The sequence below is a fragment of the Branchiostoma lanceolatum genome, chromosome 18 (genome assembly GCF_035083965.1).
Source record: "Branchiostoma lanceolatum isolate klBraLanc5 chromosome 18, klBraLanc5.hap2, whole genome shotgun sequence".
Lineage (NCBI taxonomy): Eukaryota > Metazoa > Chordata > Leptocardii > Amphioxiformes > Branchiostomatidae > Branchiostoma > Branchiostoma lanceolatum.
The window spans coordinates 16,330,957-16,349,843 of record NC_089739.1 but is presented as its reverse complement, the minus strand read 5'-3'; the positions used below and the strand labels follow the sequence as shown (position 1 = coordinate 16,349,843).

At 41.8% G+C, this 18,887-nt stretch overlaps 2 protein-coding genes across 4 annotated transcripts; both read left to right on the top strand.

The window, feature by feature from the left end:
• Nucleotides 1-359: 359 nt before the first annotated feature.
• Nucleotides 360-1,310, top strand: LOC136424040 (uncharacterized). Its single transcript, XM_066412442.1, has one exon. The coding sequence runs from the start codon at nt 360-362 to the stop codon at nt 1,308-1,310; it is 951 nt and encodes a 316-aa protein (XP_066268539.1).
• Nucleotides 1,311-3,084: 1,774 nt separating this feature from the next.
• On the top strand, nt 3,085-18,361 carry LOC136424455 (receptor-binding cancer antigen expressed on SiSo cells-like). 3 transcript variants are annotated; one of them, XM_066413059.1, is made up of 5 exons: nt 3,085-3,249; nt 10,596-10,781; nt 12,274-12,420; nt 13,000-13,098; nt 16,061-18,361. In XM_066413059.1, exons 2-5 carry the CDS (start codon nt 10,608-10,610, stop codon nt 16,274-16,276), a joined length of 636 nt encoding a protein of 211 aa, XP_066269156.1. In that variant the 5' UTR covers nt 3,085-3,249; nt 10,596-10,607; the 3' UTR covers nt 16,277-18,361. The 3 variants fall into 3 exon arrangements, with proteins under 3 accessions (XP_066269156.1, XP_066269155.1, XP_066269153.1); XM_066413058.1 differs by lacking the exon at nt 3,085-3,249 and adding an exon at nt 5,345-5,368; XM_066413056.1 differs by lacking the exons at nt 3,085-3,249; nt 10,596-10,781 and adding an exon at nt 11,697-11,855.
• The last annotated feature ends 526 nt before the right edge of the window (nt 18,362-18,887 follow it).

Genomic DNA, 18,887 nt, shown 5'->3' with positions numbered 1-18,887 from the left:
ACTACAGCGAAGAGATAGCATCCCTACAAGGAAACAAGGGATCAGTGAAGTCTAGCAGCAGTATCTTCCAGCTGAACCCTAGATTAGATGAAGAGGGCATCCTCAGGGTAAGAGGAAGACTGAGTCAAGCAACCCTATCGGAAGAGATGAAACATCCAATGATGCTCCCGAAGAGGTCCCGAGTGTCAGAGCTAGTGGTTCGAGAAATCCACGAGGACAACGGACACTTAGGGAGAAACTATGTGACATCCAAAGTGCGAGAACGCTATTGGATTCCACAAGTTAACTCGCTAATCAGACAAGTAATCGGCAAGTGTGTTACTTGTCGCCGTCATCACGGCAAGACAGGGGAACAGAAGATGGCGGATCTGCCGTCCTTTAGAGTAACACCAGAGAACCCACCGTTCACCAACGTGGGCGTCGACTACTTCGGCCCTTTCGAAGTCAAACGAGGCCGCAGTATTGTAGAACGATATGGAGTCATCTTCACCTGCACTGCGACGCGAGCGGTGCACTTGGAGAAGGCAGAATCCCTTGACACGGATAGTTGCATCAATGCCTTGCGGAGATTCATCGCAAGAAGAGGACAAGTGAGGATGATTATATCCGACAATGGCACGAATCTTGTTGGAGCAAAGACAGAACTCAAGAGAGAGGTCAAAAAATGGAACACCAGCAAGATGCATGAAGGTATGTTGAAGAAGGGGATAGAATGGAAATTCAACCCACCTTCAGGTTCCCACTTCGGAGGAGTTTGGGAGAAGCAGATCAGAACCGTACGCCAAGTGTTGTATGCTGTCAGCAAAGGTCATCAACTTGACGACGAAGGCTTGGGTACGTTATTCTGCGAGGTCGAATATATAATAAACAGCAGGCCAATAACAACGGCAAATATGGAAGCTAACGACTTAGAGCCCCTGACACCAAACCATCTACTGACGCTAAAGTCAAAGACGGACCTTCCACCCAACTTAACAGAAAAGGGAGACCAGTATGCAAGACGCCGATGGAAGCAGACCCAGTACATTGCAGACCTGTTCTGGAAGAGATGGGTCAAGGAGTATCTACCCACTCTACAAGGACGCCAAAAATGGGGCAAACAAAGAAGAAACTTCACAGTGGGAGATCTAGTGCTCCTGAAGGATGAGAACAACCCACGAGGCCAGTGGCCGATGGGTAAAGTGGTAGAAGTAGTGCGTGGCAGCGAAGGATTAGTCCGACATGTCAAAGTCAAAACACAGCACAACATCCTAGAACGTCCGATAGACAAGCTGTGCCCAATACTGGAAGAAGACCAGGGAGAAGACTAGAAACCTGAAATTCCAGGAGGATTACGTTCAGACTCTAGTATCATAAGAGTTTATAATGCATGTAACTGCAACGTAGTGAACTAGAATACCCTCTCCTAACTTGCTGGCCGGCGGTGTAAAGCACAGGGCAAGTCACCGCGCTTACAGAAAAATTGACTTTCTGTATTGATCAAATTTTACATAGTGCAGCATTAAACTGTCATTATAGATGTGTATACAGCTCAATTAAGTAGAACAAACACCAATGTTCATACCATCATTGGCATTCAGATGCAATGGAACACCTGGACAGCAACTATATTCCACTTGGTATTCATATGGAGCACCAGGTGTCAACACATGCCAGCCTCAAGTTTGCTGGATCATATCAAACAACTAGAGTTTCACGACCTCATACCTTCGCCAAATGATTTTAACCTTTATGACTGATGTATTAGGAGTGTTTCTCATCAATTATAAATCATACCAGTTGATTGTCTTAAAATATAACATGTCCAAAGTATGAGCTTAACAAATTATGAGCTTAACAAAGAAGGTTATGCTAATATTTATCATCAATTATGCTAATGAGGCCCTTATCAACATAATTTGATTCAACGATGTTCACATTAACATAACTTCCCGATGCCATAAAAATAGTATTAAATGTATGAAATTGCCGTCATTTGCCAGTGTGGAATAATACAAGTTACTCATGAAGTATGCAAATTAGGCCCACATTTGCATATTTTCTATCTATTAACAGTCCTCTCTTCCTCAGTTACAATTTGAATAGTCATGTCATGGAACAAAGCGGACTGTTAAAGTTGCCTCATTAAGTATGCAAATTAGAATCTGATTTGCATAATTATCGTCCAATCATACTAAGCATCACACAAGCTATCCACATACCAAAAATCATGACCATCCATCAAGGCCATCTTGTTATAGTATTTTCTCATTAATTATGCAAATGAGGTCTTCATATGCATAGTTCATATCAATTAATATTCCTCTCTTCCTCAGTTACATATGTCACATGTTTCAGAGTCTTATCATGGAATTTGGCGGATGAATAAACTTTCCTCATTAATTATGCAAATAAAATACAGATTTGCATAAGAAGTATCTAATAATGTACATCATCACTCAAGCTATCTACTTACCAAAAATCATTACCATCCATCAAGCCCTTCTTGAGTTATTCCCTTTCAAAGTCAGACACAAGCTGCTCCTGCAGTTCCAAAAAAGCCGCTAGGGGGCCCAAACCCGTACCACTTACTCTCTGTCCAAACAAGGAGGTTAAAATATCTATATATATTTAACCTCCTTGGTCCAAATGTCTATGTACCACTCAAAAATCAGTTCCATAGAATATCCAGAACACGAGATATCAAAACAGTACCATAAGAAGCCGCTAGGGGGGCCAAAATCTAATCGTTTTCAGGCCTCATCAAAACCTACCAACATATACCAAATATCAAAACAATCCATCCAGGCATTCTTGAGTTATGTTGGTCCACTACAGATAGACAAACAAACGCTACCCTCTGCATAACCTTCTCGGCGACGGTAATTTTTTAATACACGACACAGAAAGCCTTTGTCGGACCAAGGAGGTCGGACATATTATCGGAGGGCAATGAAATTTCTTCTTTTTTTCATTTGCAAATCAGGCGAAAATTAACGAGAGCGTTGATGTCATCCATAAAATTTACTTGCTGTGGCCTTGTGGTTGTGGTTTCTCTTGACTCCAGCTCAGGATTAGAACCCGGAAGTAACCCAGAAATCCTTCCCATAGTTCCCAGCGCGCGTGGGGAGGGCGGAGTGGGCGATACAGCAGACAGCCGCCTGCAGTAGTACACTGTACTGCACATGTCGTTTAGGGCAAAGGTTCAAGAGTTTTGTAGAGGAAAAATTCCAGTAGTCAACATTCCATCTGTAGGTTGAGAATAATAAGGTAAGTGTGCGCTGTAACTCTGTACTGATCCGCTGAGTGAGGGGGGGGGGGGGGGGGGGCGACTGAGAACTCGAGCGTCATGATTTATTTTTCACATAACGTAACATATCTCGGATCTCCGTTTAAAAACATCAGATCATCCACGGCATGGATGTTTGAACGGTGATCTGGTACGTCTTATTGCTGTTCAGTGTTTTCTTATTATTATTACTTCATGTACAATTATGGGTAAAGAACTAACGTTATGTCTAAATGTTATTGTTAAAAGCAAGTCTACGAAAACCACGCCTTCCGCACTGGTATTCCAGTGCTGAATCAACGGACGAATCGGCCTCAGCACTGGTTTTCCAGTGCTGACGAAAGTTCAGCACTCGTTTTCCAGTGCTGAAGAAAGTTCAGCACTCGTTTTCCAGTGCTGAAGAAAGTTCAGCACTCGTTTTCCAGTGCTGAATCGCTGTATTCCAGTGCTGAGTTTCTTTCAGCACTCGTCTTCCAGTGCTGAAACTTGTCTCGGCACTCGTTTTCCAGTGCTGAATGGAGTTCGGCACTCGGTTACCAGTGCTGAATGCGCGACAGAGCGGCGGCGCCAGGTCACGGGTCATGTCAAAGGTCATTCAGCACTGGTTACCCAGTGCTGAAACCGCCGTCAGCACTGGAACCGAGTGCTGATGTACAAAAACCACGCCTTCAGCACTGGATTTACCAGTGCTCGGGGACAATTCAGCACTGGAAAACGAGTGCTGAAAAAAACTCAGCACTGGAAAACGAGTGCTGAAAAAAACTCAGCACTAGAAAACGAGTGCTGAAGTATTTTCAGCACTGGTAACCGAGTGCTGAAGTATTTTCAGCACTGGTGCCCGAGTGCTGATGTACAAAAACCACGCTTTCCGCACTGGATTTACCAGTGCTCGGGGACAATTCAGCACTGGAAAACGAGTGCTGAAAAATCCCCAGCACTGGAAAACGAGTGCTGAAAAAAACTCAGCACTAGAAAACGAGTGCTGAAAAAAACTCAGCACTAGAAAACGAGTGCTGAAGTGTTTTCAGCACTGGAACGTTTTTCTTACCAGTGCTGAGAGAAGTATTAGTCGTAAGAAGTACAGCATGGTCACTTGTTAACTTACTTACTTTGTGATTCATTTAGAATAAACAATGACCAACTTTATTCCGACACAATTTTGTCATTTTGTTCATTGTGTAATTATATAGTAGATATAGGTATGACGGATGTGTAGCAAATGAACAACTTTATTTCTTTCTTTCTTTCTGGTCATAAGTTGTATATCTTTGTTTCGTGATTGTGATGTGATACAGCTCTTTTGTGAGAGATTTGGGTGGCCCTGAAAAGGGCCGGTGGTTCTGATATTCTACTCGAAGAGCCGGCGATGAATCTCAAGAAAGATTAAATCTGTCATGGCTGTTGGTGCGTCCGATGGTGCTTGATAGCCCTCGATGTGATGGGTTGCGATCTCCTGACGAACTTCGTCTCGTTTTACCTCTTTTGTTGCCACCCCTTTCTTCGATAGCTTCTTGATGAGGTTGCTAACTACCGGACGCAGTTGCCAAAGGTCGATGCGCTGGTCTTGCACGGCCCTCTCCTCACTGGCATCAGAACTGGCACTTTCCTGACGAATACGCTTCCTGTACTCAGCTTCTGAGTCGTCTGGAAGCCGTGTTCGTCGGAGGTTGGGCCGACCGTCGGGAAATTTCAGTGAATAGTCCGGAAAAATACTACGGTTTGAAATCGCAAGTAAGTCACCGCCGTAACGTATCTCAGCACTAGTTTTCCAGTGCGGAATATTTGTCAGCACTCGGTTTCCAGTGCCGAAGCTTGTCTCAGCACTCGGTTTCCAGTGCTGACGTCGAGTTCTCCAGTGCTGAACTCCACTCAGCACTGGTTTTCCAGTGCTGAACTAAACTCAGCACTGGTTTTCCAGTGCTGAAGAAAATTCAGCACTGGTTTTCCAGTGCTGAACTTAACTCAGCACTGGTTTTCCAGTGCTGAAGCCACTTTCAGCACTGGAACCGAGTGCTGAAAAAGGAGAGCGTGGTTTTCGTAGTTTTGCTTGTTAAAAAATGTTGTCTCTCCACTCACAGTGCACAAGGAGGTCGTTGAATGGTAAGTAAAGAAGCCTGGAATGGGTCGTTGGTCGTGATTTTCAGGCTGTCTAAAATCGGCAGTGTTCTGGTCGTAAGTTACAGACAGTGCTTTTTGTGCGTCATCAACTGGCCTGGATTAAGTCGTAAAATCGGACTTTCCAGACCAATCCACAACCATATTCCTCCTCTACGACTTAAAACCTACCTATTGACGACTAAAAGGTCAGAATCTGGTCCTTCCCTTTCTACGACTTCACCACGGCTATAGTTGCCCTGACAACAAGTAACGTTACCAAGACTACAGAAACAAATATAACTCTGGAAAAAGACACCTCTCCCATCAAAATGGTGACGCCTAACATGGCGGTGGCCACAGTTCCAAGCAAAAGTAACACAGGTTGGCTACACTGGAAACCTGTACTAGTAACTAAAGCATATACATCTTTGTTAATATACCGGAAAAGGCAAACTTGAACAACTTACTCATCTGACTGACCTCCGTTTTATTTATTTTGATAATCAGGATCACATGCACACTATGACCTCTCTTCTAGTGGACAACCCAAATATGACGCATTACGACTGATTTACGACCGTGGCAGTATACAGGTAGTAAATTGGTTGTGATAAAGTCAATGGAACCCCGTGATAAAGTCAACGGAACCCAGCCTGGCGGTCGTGTTTTAGTGGTAGTAAGAGTCGTAAAACGGTCGAGCAAAATAAACGACACAATCCAGTATTAAGTACGACCCAAGTACTACCAGTCAACGACCTCCCTGTGCACTGTGACTGCTGTCTCTTCATGAGTGGATGGTCACATATGCAAAACTATGAAAGCAACGCACTCCTTTTTCAGCACTCGGTTCCAGTGCTGAGTGGAGTTCGGCACTGGTAAAACCATAGCTGCGGCGACTGTTGGAAGGCTTCTCTTACTCACAGTCTTATACATTAGCCTGGCTAATGTATAAAAGTATCAAAACTGCAAGTAAGAGAAGCCCTCCAACAGTCGCCGCGGCTAGTAAAACCAGTGCTGACTCGACATCAGCACTGGAAACTGAGTGTTGACAAATATTGAATGCACTGCGAACGGAGTGCTGAGATACGTTAGGGTGGTGACTTACTTGCCTTTTTAAAAACTTACCGGTAGTACGTTTCCGGACTATTCACTGAAATTTATCCATATGGAATATCTATAACAGATTTGAATTTCGATATTACCGGGGTAGAATCCTTGACGTGACCAACTTCTAAGATCAAAGGTTCAAGGGTAACTGTATCGATCGTCATTGGAAGATAATTTGTTTGGGGGCAATTTACAGACACCTGGGAACTCATTTGCCCACGAGCAATTATAAATTCTACTTCCTTGTTGAATTTCAAAATGTTGAGGTTCTTAACAAACGAACCAATACTATGCTCAAAACACTTTATTTGGCACGGATCATGTGCACAGAAACACACTAATGACGCCAACAAAATAAGGCCACCCAAGGGATGTATCCTATCACAATCACACAACAAAGATACAACTTATGGTCAGAAAGGAAGAAAGTTTTTTTATTTTTTTACACATACCTCACACCTATATCTACTTTACAATTACACAATGAACAAAATGACAAAGTTGCAGTTTGCTTGGAATAAACTTGTTCATTGTTTACACCAAAGATAATTACTTAAGCAACTAGATAAGAGTTTCAATCTCATTCAGCTGCATGAGTAATCATTTTTGGCGTATATTATTACCTGGAAGTCTAACATCCGTAAACGTAGTCATTGTTTATTTTCAATGAATAACAAAAGTAAAGAAAGTAAGTTATCCTGCTGCACTGCTTACGCCTGACACCGCTGCAGCACTTCAGCACTAGTTAGAAAAAACGTTCCAGTGCTGAAAACGCTTCACTGGAGTTTTCCGGTGCTGAGGTTTTTTCAGCACATGTTTTCCAGTGCTGACTTGTCCCCAAGCACTGGTAAATCCAGTGCGGAAGGCATTGCTTTTGTACATCAGAACTCGGCTCCAGTGCTGAGGCCAATTCGCCCATTGATTCAGCACTGGAATACCAGAGCGGATGGCATGGCTTTCGTAGATTTGCATCACATATCCTGTATAGATTATTAGATATCACCGAATCTTTGAGATTCCCTTCCTCATGACTGCATACTCTCATCTCCCAAATAAACGTACCGGTACGTTTATTTTTTTCAGCCTCAAAATCCACCCAGTACGTTCTTATTTTGGACAGTACGTTTATTGTTTTTTTGAAAATTCATTGAGGCTTTGCTTACCAGAGATCCCCAATATAACGAAAGTTAAGTTTTTTTCCCATATTTCCATGATATTTTTGCTCCTAAATCGCTACTTTTAGACCAAATTACGTGGATTTCCCCGCCGCTACAAATTATGACCCGGCATTTGTGAAATCCTGGCGGTAACGTTACTAACATATCGGTCGATCTCGCTACAAATTAAACGTTGTTATTAGGGGAAAATAAGACGGCACAATGAAGTTCTGAAATGTATTTTTCATATACACAACTTTGACAGTCTCTATTTACATCGTTAATCATAGCACGCTGATCAGAAAACAAATTACATGAATATGCTAGCGGCGCACCGTGTTTCAAGTACGCATGCAATATCAAGGAGCCAAAACTTTGAAAATTTAAAAACACCACGTAAAAATTGTGTCTTAGTATTAACAACTGTATAATCACTTTCAAAATATACCAATAGGTTTCAATCCTACCACAAACATGAACATTTTAGTCCTTCGAAAATCGCCACAGTAAAGACCCAGGGCAGTGAGTCCATGGGAAAGTTTCTCATGCATGGAAGAGCTCACCTCGACGAAGGGGAAATACTTTTTTTTTATCTACAAATAAAACTCCTTTACCTTAGTCAAAACTGTACAGAATTTCGACAAAGACAAATTTGTGTAATTAAGTCTATACACAATTAAATTGGAATCTAGTCGCGATTATTATAACAAACAAAATACTTTTAAAAAGATCGCTCCCCTACAGAGAGAATGCCCAGGTTTTCCAAGAAGTTTGCGTGTAGCTTCTGTTAGCCCCGCCCCTTACTGTCTGGGAGGGCTTGTTCTGACGCCGCTCCGTCTGGCTCAGGCTTTGATGTGTAACATGAGAACCCTGTGGTTTTTGGCAACATTGTACAAGCTTGTGGTTTCTGTATCTAAACAATAAATTTGTTGACAATTTAGTCTCTCAAAATGAAAGTTTTCTTTTCTACATACAAGGGTAATTTTTGGATTTGAAATTATTTGGATTGCAACAACACAACCAAGGACAATATATGGTAATGTCCATAACATTATATAATAATGTGATTTTGTGGAAAGCATACAGTTTACAAATCTCTGATTCTACATGCAATGCATAACACGATAAATGGCAAGTTGAGATATAAAAAAAAAATAACATCATATACATGTCATAGTTCGTCCTTTCTATATGGCTTTTACAAATAAATAATACTTTTACTGAGCATATATTCAGGATATTATAATTTTCTGTTCAAGTTCTAAATGTTGATACATTTGTGTGAAAAAAGAGTAGACTCTGAAGGTGTTGCCCATCCAAGTGAACTTGAGAAGTTTGGCGACTACTTCTGTTTTTGTTTATCATATGTCACTTTATACAATTTTCCTTGATCACTTGCTTCAAGTTCCGGGTAGAAAATGCATGTATCATGTACATTTCCACTTGTTGAATTTGAAAGCACCGTTGGCCCCCGGTTAGGGGTCATAGCGAGGAACCTGTGCCCAATTTTTCCAACAATTTTGGATGCTATACATTTACGTGTTACAAAGAGTACGGGTCCTTCCCAGCGTGAGTGGATCAAACCTTACAGTCTGGTCTGGGTTGACATCTTTAAAACGTGATAGTCACCTGTTATGTCAATCTTTACACAAATGTGGTTAATCTCAAGAAATAAATCAGGCATAAATGAATAAAAAGAACCTACCTGCTTAGGACAGAAGTAGCATGGACACAGTTTACGTGTCAATTTGGTCATTTTCCGGGGGGTATGTTTATTCCGGGGGGTACGTTTATTAGATTTTGAAGATTTGTCCGGGGGGTATGTTTATTCCGGGGGGTATGTTTATTTGGGAGATGAGAGTACCCTTTTCTACAGCCGTTTAGATTCCACATTGAATTAGAGCCGGACCACTCCAAAGCCAATTCAATCTTGTGTGTAATCAGTGCATATCGTGTAGAAGGTAATTGGGCCCTTTTTGATGCTACATAATGTGTAGTGGCTACCTGGAATTAACAGTAAAACATGATTCATTATCATTTGTAATGCATATACATATTAAGCAAACCTGTCCAACCATGCCCAATATCACAAGATTGGTGGTAGTGTCTAGTTGTCTTGTCCGCAGTATTTTTTGCTATACTCCCCTCTGTTTGAATGGAACAATCCACTAAACTGTGAAATCCCAGAGCAAGGGAACACATCAGAACAACCTCCTTGATCAGAATGATCCCACCGTGCTCTGGACATGAGACTGTATTTCCATCGATGATGTTTTTGGATGATCATTCTTCCTCTTCGCTGCATATCAGCACAAAACATCATTTGCCATCTTTGAACATCTTGCACAGATGTCGTTACCTGCGTCTACTCTCTCAAAGCCAAATGAAGGGTAGAGATAAGTGAAAATATACACTCAGTGACAGTGAGTCATCTGAATGCCTCAAAGCTTTTTCTTAAAGAAGTTTCTTAAAACGGATAGTGTGATAGCTGATATATATGTATATGTTGCAGGGCTCGAAATAGTGGGTGCATGTGCACCCAGTGCACCCAAAATTGGAGCTGTGCACCTAATTTTTGACTGGGTGCACTGGTGCACCTAGATATTTTTGTAGGCTATAGGGTTAAGGTACTATTGTACACTAGTATACAGAATATTCTTGAAATGTAAGTATAAAAAACAGCATGATAACTTTTTGCTGTACTTTATTTAATGTATTATTTGTTTCAAATTTTAAAGTTAGCTAAAGAATTACAGATTGAATTTCTTAAGAAAGGCAGCAGCATTAGACTTTGTAATCATGTTCTGAAGAACATTCAACTTTATTTTATCTGGTGCACCCAAAATTCTTTCTGTGCACCCAATTTTTTGAGTTGGGTGCACCAGTGCACCTATTCCCAAAGATGAATTTCGAGCCCTGTGTTGTTTTCTTTAATCAGTTTCCATAATCATTAATGTGATTTGCAGACACCTGACGAGATGAGAATTATCCAGCTGAAGCTATGGCGCCTGTGCAGCTGTTTCACTGTCATCTTCAACTTTTTCAAACGCCTGCTGTGGAGGTCCCGTGATCGGCGGAATAGCGACACTCCCCTCCCCTCTCACAGCAGTGGTACGGTCCCAGTGCAAGCCCCAGCAGCGTCAGGGAATGAGGTAAAGTGCACCGTGAGAGCAGATATGTGTGTTTGTGCTGCAGGAATGAGGTAAAGTGCACCGTGGGAACAGATATGTGTGTTTGTGCTGCAGGGAATGAGGTAAAGTGCACCGTGGGAACAGATATGTGTGTTTGTGCTGCAGGGAATGAGGTAAAGTGCACCGTGGGAACAGATATGTGTTTGTGCTGCAGGGAATGAGGTAAAGTGCACCGTGGGAACAGATATGTGTGTTTGTGCTGCAGGGAATGAGGTAAAGTGCACCGTGGGAACAGATACATGTATGTGTGTTTGTGCTGCAGGGAATGAGGTAAAGTGCACCGTGGGAACAGATATGTGTGTTTGTGCTGCAGGGAATGAGGTAAAGTGCACCGTGGGAACAGATATGTGTGTTTGTGCTGCAGGGAATGAGGTAAAGTGCACCGTGGGAACAGATATGTGTGTTTGTTCTGCAGGGAATGAGGTAAAGTGCACCGTGGGAACAGATATGTGTGTTTGTGCTGCAGGGAATGAGGTAAAGTGCACCGTGGGAACAGATATGTGTGTTTGTGCTGCAGGGAATGAGGTAAAGTGCACCGTGGGAACAGATATGTGAGTTTGTGCTGCAGGGAATGAGGTAAAGTGCACCGTGGGAACAGATATGTGTGTTTGAGCTGCAGGGAATGAGGTAAAGTGCACCGTGGGAACAGATATGTGTGTTTGTGCTGCAGGGAATGAGGTAAAGTGCACCGTGGGAACAGATATGTGTGTTTGTGCTGCAGGGAATGAGGTAAAGTGCACCGTGGGAACAGATATGTGTGTTTGTGCTGCAGGGAATGAGGTAAAGTGCACCGTGGGAACAGATATGTGTGTTTGTGCTGCAGGGAATGAGGTAAAGTGCACCGTGGGAACAGATATGTGTGTTTGTGCTGCAGGGAATGAGGTAAAGTGCACCGTGGGAACAGATATGTGTGTTTGTGCTGCAGGGAATGAGGTAAAGTGCACCGTGGGAACAGATATGTGTGTTTGTGCTGCAGGGAATGAGGTAAAGTGCACCGTGGGAACAGATATGTGTGTTTGTGCTGCAGGGAATGAGGTAAAGTGCACCGTGGGAACAGATATGTGTGTTTGTGCTGCAGACTACAGTATCATTAAGATTATTTTGACTGCAAGCTCAAACCACTTCAAAAACCTTTCTTCCACTCCTCCTACGTACCATTAAATAGAATCCCTTCGAAAATATTGTATTTTTTATGAATTTGCAGTAATCATAAGCTGTATCCAACTTACACAATGTATCAGTCCCTCGACTCCCTCATATGTCCTTATATGGCACTACAGTAACTATAGTCAAATCAAGTCACCCAAGTACTTGTCACCCAATCAGATTTCCTTACATGTGTATGACACAATCATATCACTCACTCATATGTCCAGTTACTTGTCAGCCAATCAGATGTCTTTATATGACACAATTCTAACTTATCACTTACTCATATGTCCTTATATGGCAGCCAGAGCTGACCTCCTGGACAGACTGGGGGGATGGACCAACCAGTGTGGAGGTCGTCCCTAGCAACGCACAGCACGGCAACAGTGATGAGGAACCTGAACCTGACTACTTCCAGGACATGGCACCGCAGATTAAACGACCAACCAAGGTGAGTGTTACTTCCAGGACATGGCACCGCAGATTAAACGACCAACCAAGGTGAGTGTTACTTCCAGGACATGGCACCGCAGATTAAACGACCAACCAAGGTGAGTGTTACTTCCAGGACATGGCACCGCAGATTAAACGACCAACCAAGGTGAGTGTTACTTCCAGGACATGGCACCGCAGATTAAACGACCAACCAAGGTGAGTGTTACTTCCAGGACATGGCACCGCAGATTAAACGACCAACCAAGATGAGTGTTACTTCCAGGACATGGCACCGCAGATTAAACGACCGACCAAGGTGAGTGTTAATTCCAGGACATGGCGCTGCAGATTTAATGTGCAACCAAGATGAGTGTTACTACCAAAGAGATTGAACCAGGATGTTACCTTTATGAAGTATGATATATTAAAAGGATAGATAGATATTGTACCTTGTGCTGATGCAGAAAAAAAGAATAGGGAATCATGGCAGCATTTGAGACAGTACGGTTGTCTGTGCTTTTAGATGACAAGACATCCCTCATATAGCTTCAGCTTCCGTATCACACATGTGAATGGAGCCGTTTTCTCTCCACAGATCGTGGTAAAGAAAAAAATGCATTCGGAGCCAATGGAGGACCTGGGGAGCTTGTCGAGCCGTCTGTCTGCAAGCACTGATGCAGGGCTGTTACCTGTGGTGAGTAGACAACAAACAAACATACATGATAGGGTGGGGAAAACATTTTTGCAGCTTATTTGTAAGAGCTGTGTGTCAGGTAGGGCTGTATCTAGCTTCTGTCCCACTCATTCAGTCATTGTTTGGGAGCCCATGTTTTGTATATTCATTGTTAAATTTATCATTCTAAGCTTATAAAAATATATTTTCATCAATTTCATATTTTGGGACGGTAAGGGTGAATTTTTTTCCATCCTGACATTAACTAACGGGTCCTGGAGACAGCCCTAGTGTCAGACAGGACTGTCTCCGAGACCTGTTCCTTCATCCTAGGACAGAAAGCTGCTTGTTGGGACAAAAATCTCACCCCCATCCATCCAAAAAATCTAAACTGTATGACATGAAATTGATGAAAATGTTTTTTCCTTAGGCCACAGCAATTAAATTTGATGGATGAAATCAGCGCACGCATTGATTTTGGCCTAATTTTGACATCTTGTTGTTGTACTAGACAACTCGCCTTAAGTTGGGGAAAGCGTCCATGGGTAGTAGTGCACTTACTGGTGTTTCCTCAGGTGGTCTGTGATCTCCCCTCTGAACTTTTCCACCTCTAGTTTCTGTGTTACTGAGTATGGCAATGAGTTCCAATCTCTGGCAGTTCGTGGGAAATAGGAGAATCTGTAGCAGTCCTTGTGGACGGGGATTGGTTTAAGCGAGTTTGGATGGTTGTGGCGAGATTGGCAAGGGTTTAGCTGCAAGTATGTATCCACCGGCAGGGCCAGGAGGCTTTTTGTAGTATTGTGAGTCTGTTGACGTTCTGTTCTGTAGAGTGTCCCAACCTAAGTCAGTAACTAATTTGGTAGAGCTCTGATGAGTGTTTGAATATGCGTATGTGTTAGAGACAAACCTGGCGGCTCTTTTTTGAACTGCCTCTATTTTGGTGATGTGGTCCTTGTGATAGGGATCCCATGCACCGCTAGCATATTCAAGATTGTGGTCTGACCAGACTCATATATGCATTTTGTTTAACTGTCTTCGGGCAATCGTATAAATTGCGTTTGATAAATCCAAGTGATCTATTTGCTTTAGCTGTAGTGTTATTGATGTGTTGAGACCATGATAGTTGATTATTTAAAGGGAGGCTAAACTTAAAATTGAAAAGTCTACTATACTTTGCTAAATACACCCCAAAGTCCTCACTTGTTTTACGTAAATCCTCCATAGTTCGGGACTCTCCCGCCATTGGTAACTTGTGCCGTTCTGACGGCTACTCGCCTAATGATTGAATTAATCAATTGTAAGGTCACAATGTGTGACGTCAGGTTTCAGCATTTCCAAACCAAAGTGTATAGGGCTTTTTAATCTGGCTTTCCTGAGGATGGATTTTGAGGAAATTTCCAACAAATTCGAAGGAATCAGTGAGATAGTGAGCTTTGAATTCAAAAAATTCCTTGAAATCCATTCACATGAAAGCCAGATCCAAAATCCTCGTTCATACTGAATGGGAAATGCTGAGACCTAATATCACATATTGTGACCTTACAATTGATTAATTCAATCATTAGGCAAGTAGCCGTCAGAACGGCCCAAGTTACCAATGACGGAAGAGCCCTGAACTATGGCGGACTTATGTAAAACAAGTGAGGACTTGACTTTGGGGTATATTTAGCAAAGTATAGTAGACTTTTTAAGTTTAACCCCTCTTTAAGGTCACACCTAGATACTTATGATTTCTGGTCTCAGTTAATATGTGGCTTCCTAGTTTGTAGTTGAAAAGCTTAGGCTTGCGCTTGTGAGTAAACCTCATAACCTGGCATTTATCAGGGTGCAAGTTCATTTGCCAGTCATGTTAAGAACCATGAATTTTGTCGGTTGCCCATACAACTTCACAGTCTGTATTAAGATCAGTACGGTGTGTGACCACCAGGTCCTTCTTGAAAGCAAGGAGTTACCCCTCCTCCCTTAGCTCCAAAGCCCTTGTCTTTTCTAATGACCGTATAGTTAGGGGGAAAGAGCTTGCTGTTAGAGATGGAGTCATCTAAGTGAGTTTCTGTACCCAGGATGACGAATGTTGATCTTAACAAGTAGTGAAGTCCGTAGTATTATTACGCAAGCCCTGAAAATTTATCATACAAGTCTTAAGATTATGTCTACTGGGAGTAATTTTCTTCTTAGTTTGGTTAGTATTAAGCGGACATAAAAAAAACAAGAATTGTTTTACAATTCAGCAATGGTCAACATGCCGAAAATGTCACAAACGTCTGTCAGTTCCATCGCAAAAACATTCTAGATGCAAAAAAAAGGCATCTGCACATGTAGGAAAAATGGTGAAAAATCCATACAAATTTGTTGTACAATTATTGTTTACACAAGCTGATACAAAGTGAGCAGAGCCAACATTATGTAGATCAACAACAACTGGAAAAATTTGTCTATAAAAGATCTCCAATGCAACGTCCCCCTGTATAATGCACTCCTGTATATATAAACGACACAAACCCGGGAGTGTTTCACTAGAGATTAGGTGAAGTAATCTAGTTTAATTATGTCACATGTTATGAGTGTTGCTTCAATTTACAAGAATTGCTTTTAACCTTCTCCCTGCTACCTAACAGTGTAACCAATAGGAATTGGGTGCCAAACAGCTAGTTCAAAAAGGACAAAATGCTTTGAAGGAAAGATGTACAGCAATAGTGTTACATGTTTGTGGTGTTTTACACACTTGTATTAACAGACTGAGACTCCCATAGAATTTGTAGCTGTAGACATTTACAGAATTTGAAAGGTCCTGTGCAACAAGCTTCTGATGTGTAACATGTTTGTATTGCATAATTGGTTAACTGCCTTTAAGCATGCCACACAAGCCAGCTACTCATTTTCACCTGAGTGGAGTGAGGAGATTTGTGTGCTGAATTCAAACCCATGATCTATAGAGTCAACCACCTTAACCACAAAGTCACATGTTTTTTGTTTTATTTCCCAGAGTTCCGAGCTGGAGACATGGACGGATGACGGGAACGCGTGGGAGGAGGACGGGGACTCCATGCTGGCGTGGGAGGCGGAGGCAGCGATACGGGAGCAGCGACAGGCCGAGCGCGAGAGGAGACACGCCGACCAACAACGCAGGAAACAAGAGATGGAGGCACAGAGGGTCGCTAGGCAACAACAACATAGACTTGCTGTCAAACTGTCATCATAGCAATATGCCACCTTCATGTCTATATTATATAGGAACTCTTCAGCTCTGCACCATAGAGGCTGATGTCATCTCTATATTTGTCTGTGCTGCAATATTACTCCATTGTCTATAGGTAATGTTGGTTCTAGCTTAGATGGAAGCTGATGTCACATGCAATATCTTTTTATTTGCCATGTTGTTATGGATGCACTGAGAGGAAGTTCTTTACACAGTAAATCTAAACAGACCTGGATTATGAGAATTCTCAGCAAAGACTTCAGATTTTGTACTTGTATATAATTGTAACAACAGCTGGGGACACAAGATCATGTCATTGTTACTAAAGATCTGGACAAAATAGCATCAGAAATGTTGCTAGATGGTTTATCCAATGTTGGTTGGTATGTTGGCCAAAACCAAGAGACATATCTCCAAAATATATAAAACAAAGGACATTTTTCTCTGTGCACTATTTATTCTTAAACATTTTGCCTGTTGGAAGCCTTTTTTTCATTTTGCTTGACATTACATGAAACATAAGAATTCTTAATCTGATAATTGCATATTCTGAATGGTTACTCAATATATATTCGAGTGTCACAAGGCTTGTGAGCAGCTAGATTCCAAAGGTAATGTGCCGCTCACAAAGTCTTCATAAAAAGCTTAGCCTTAGATCTTTGCAAACATAAAGTGTTTTGGGAGCTTAGAGGTGTAAAATGATGTTGGATGGATAAAGTCTGTTAGAACAGTCAGATAGTTAAACTAGATCTAGAAACATTTGCATGCAAATACATAATGTTTACCTTCACATGGTCCAGCCTGTTAAACTAGAATACTCTTACTCTAACACATTCATATATATGGTGATACCATGCTGATAGCTATCTGGTTCATGTCATCGACCTTACTTGGTTGGAGAAGAACGTGAGAAGAAAGAAACAGAGAAGAGTAAACATAACTTTTAGGCTTCCCATGCATTTTTGATTTTACAGATTCAGAAAAATCTTGTGTGCTGCTGCATTTTTACGTAACCTTCTGCTGTGGGCTCATCTGTACAGCAAATTTGTATAAGTTAATGTATACATCAGCAGGGAGATGGTTAAAGCCCAACTGCCCTTTATTTGAATGAACTTTCAGAGAAAAAACATCTGTTTTTGTGTACAAATGTCCTCATACCTTTTGTTACCAGTTGTAAATATTTGCTGAAATCTGAATGTGATTCTAACTCTGCCAAGTACAATTGTTATGATATTTTGTATGTACATTGTACAATTACTACACTACAAATGACAAGTTGAATTCTGTTGCTTGGAATCAATCTATTCTAGCTGTGGCTTGCACCTATGATGCGCAAGGTTACAGTTACTCAAGCAACTGGATGGATTTTGAAATGGTCAGACGTTTCAGGAAGCATCCACCACCTTTTGTCAGTCACTGCCTGAAACGTCTGACCTTTTACAAAAGCTATCCGGTTGCTTGAGTAACTTTTACCTTATTACCAGTCCTGGACGTATTACTATCATCGACGCATGCTCCTATGATAGCCTCCATGCAGAATAGTCTGCCCCCCTCTGACCCCAATCCTGCATTACATGTGGAATCTCAGAAGCAGTATGAGGGGGTCGAGCTTCCAACCCTGTTACTGTTACAAGAACGGTGTGACAGTCACTGTGACTCATATTCTTGGTGAATATTCACGGGCCAGCTGTTTCTTGATTAACTGGTGCCAGGCTATTCTGCAGGGAACCAACCATAGAAGCAAACAGATCTAAATGTAGAATAGGGTGGATACCAGGCTACAACTTTTCTTACTGCAGGGAAACAATTGAGTGGCAGGTAGCAGAAAGAAGTGGTGTTGGCAACCTATGATTTTTTTGGGAACTGCTACTGTTTTTATTAGAAACTCTAGAAAGAATCGATCCTCTTGTCATGATAGGTTTCCAGGCCGTACCTGTGTTTGTGCACAAACTTAAGTCACACTTCATCAGAGCTCCTTCAAACTACGTGCAGCAGGCTGATGCACTTGTCAATGCAAATAAAGGCGGTTCAGATGTAGAGATTGGAACCCAACATTACGATAGAGATTAGTTGGCATATCCCTTGTTACACACGTGTCCGTCTATTGTTGTGTGCATAGCTTTACACCTGAAGGAATCTTGGCGTTTACGAGTGATCATGAGGTCCAGTGAATACAACGCTGAACAATTTTTTTAAAGGCAGTTTATACATAATGTAATGCAAGTCTATTACAACCTCATAACTTGAAGTGACTGTTAACATGTTATTTGATGATATCGAAAAGGAAGAGCTCTTCCTATGTTTTACATATTACTACACAGAACTGGGGCTGTTTATGGGGAGGGGGTTCAGGGTTACATTAAAATGAACCTATCCATCTCCTATTGTAATAGTTTGGGCTGCAAGGACGTCTCCGTTTTTAGCCGTTGCATGTTGCAGAGATAATACCATCGATATCATTTTTTAAATCTCTACCATGGCCATCTATTACATTTTGTGTTAAGATTTTGAAAGTTAGGTAATTTTACCAAACGAATTGCAGAGTAAGGTTATTTTACTATGTTCAAGCAACGAGGCACGAGAAGGCCATTATTGAACTTTTTGGTATCACCCA

Coding starts and splice junctions, on each gene's coding strand:
- LOC136424040 (XM_066412442.1), top strand. CDS start 360: ATGGCGGATCTGCCGTCCTTTAGAGTAACACCAGAGAACCCACCGTTC.
- LOC136424455 (XM_066413058.1), top strand. Junction 10,782..12,273: donor CAGCAGCGTCAGGGAATGAG/GTAAAGTGCACC, acceptor CTTATATGGCAG/CCAGAGCTGACCTCCTGGAC. Junction 13,099..16,060: donor ATGCAGGGCTGTTACCTGTG/GTGAGTAGACAA, acceptor TTTATTTCCCAG/AGTTCCGAGCTGGAGACATG.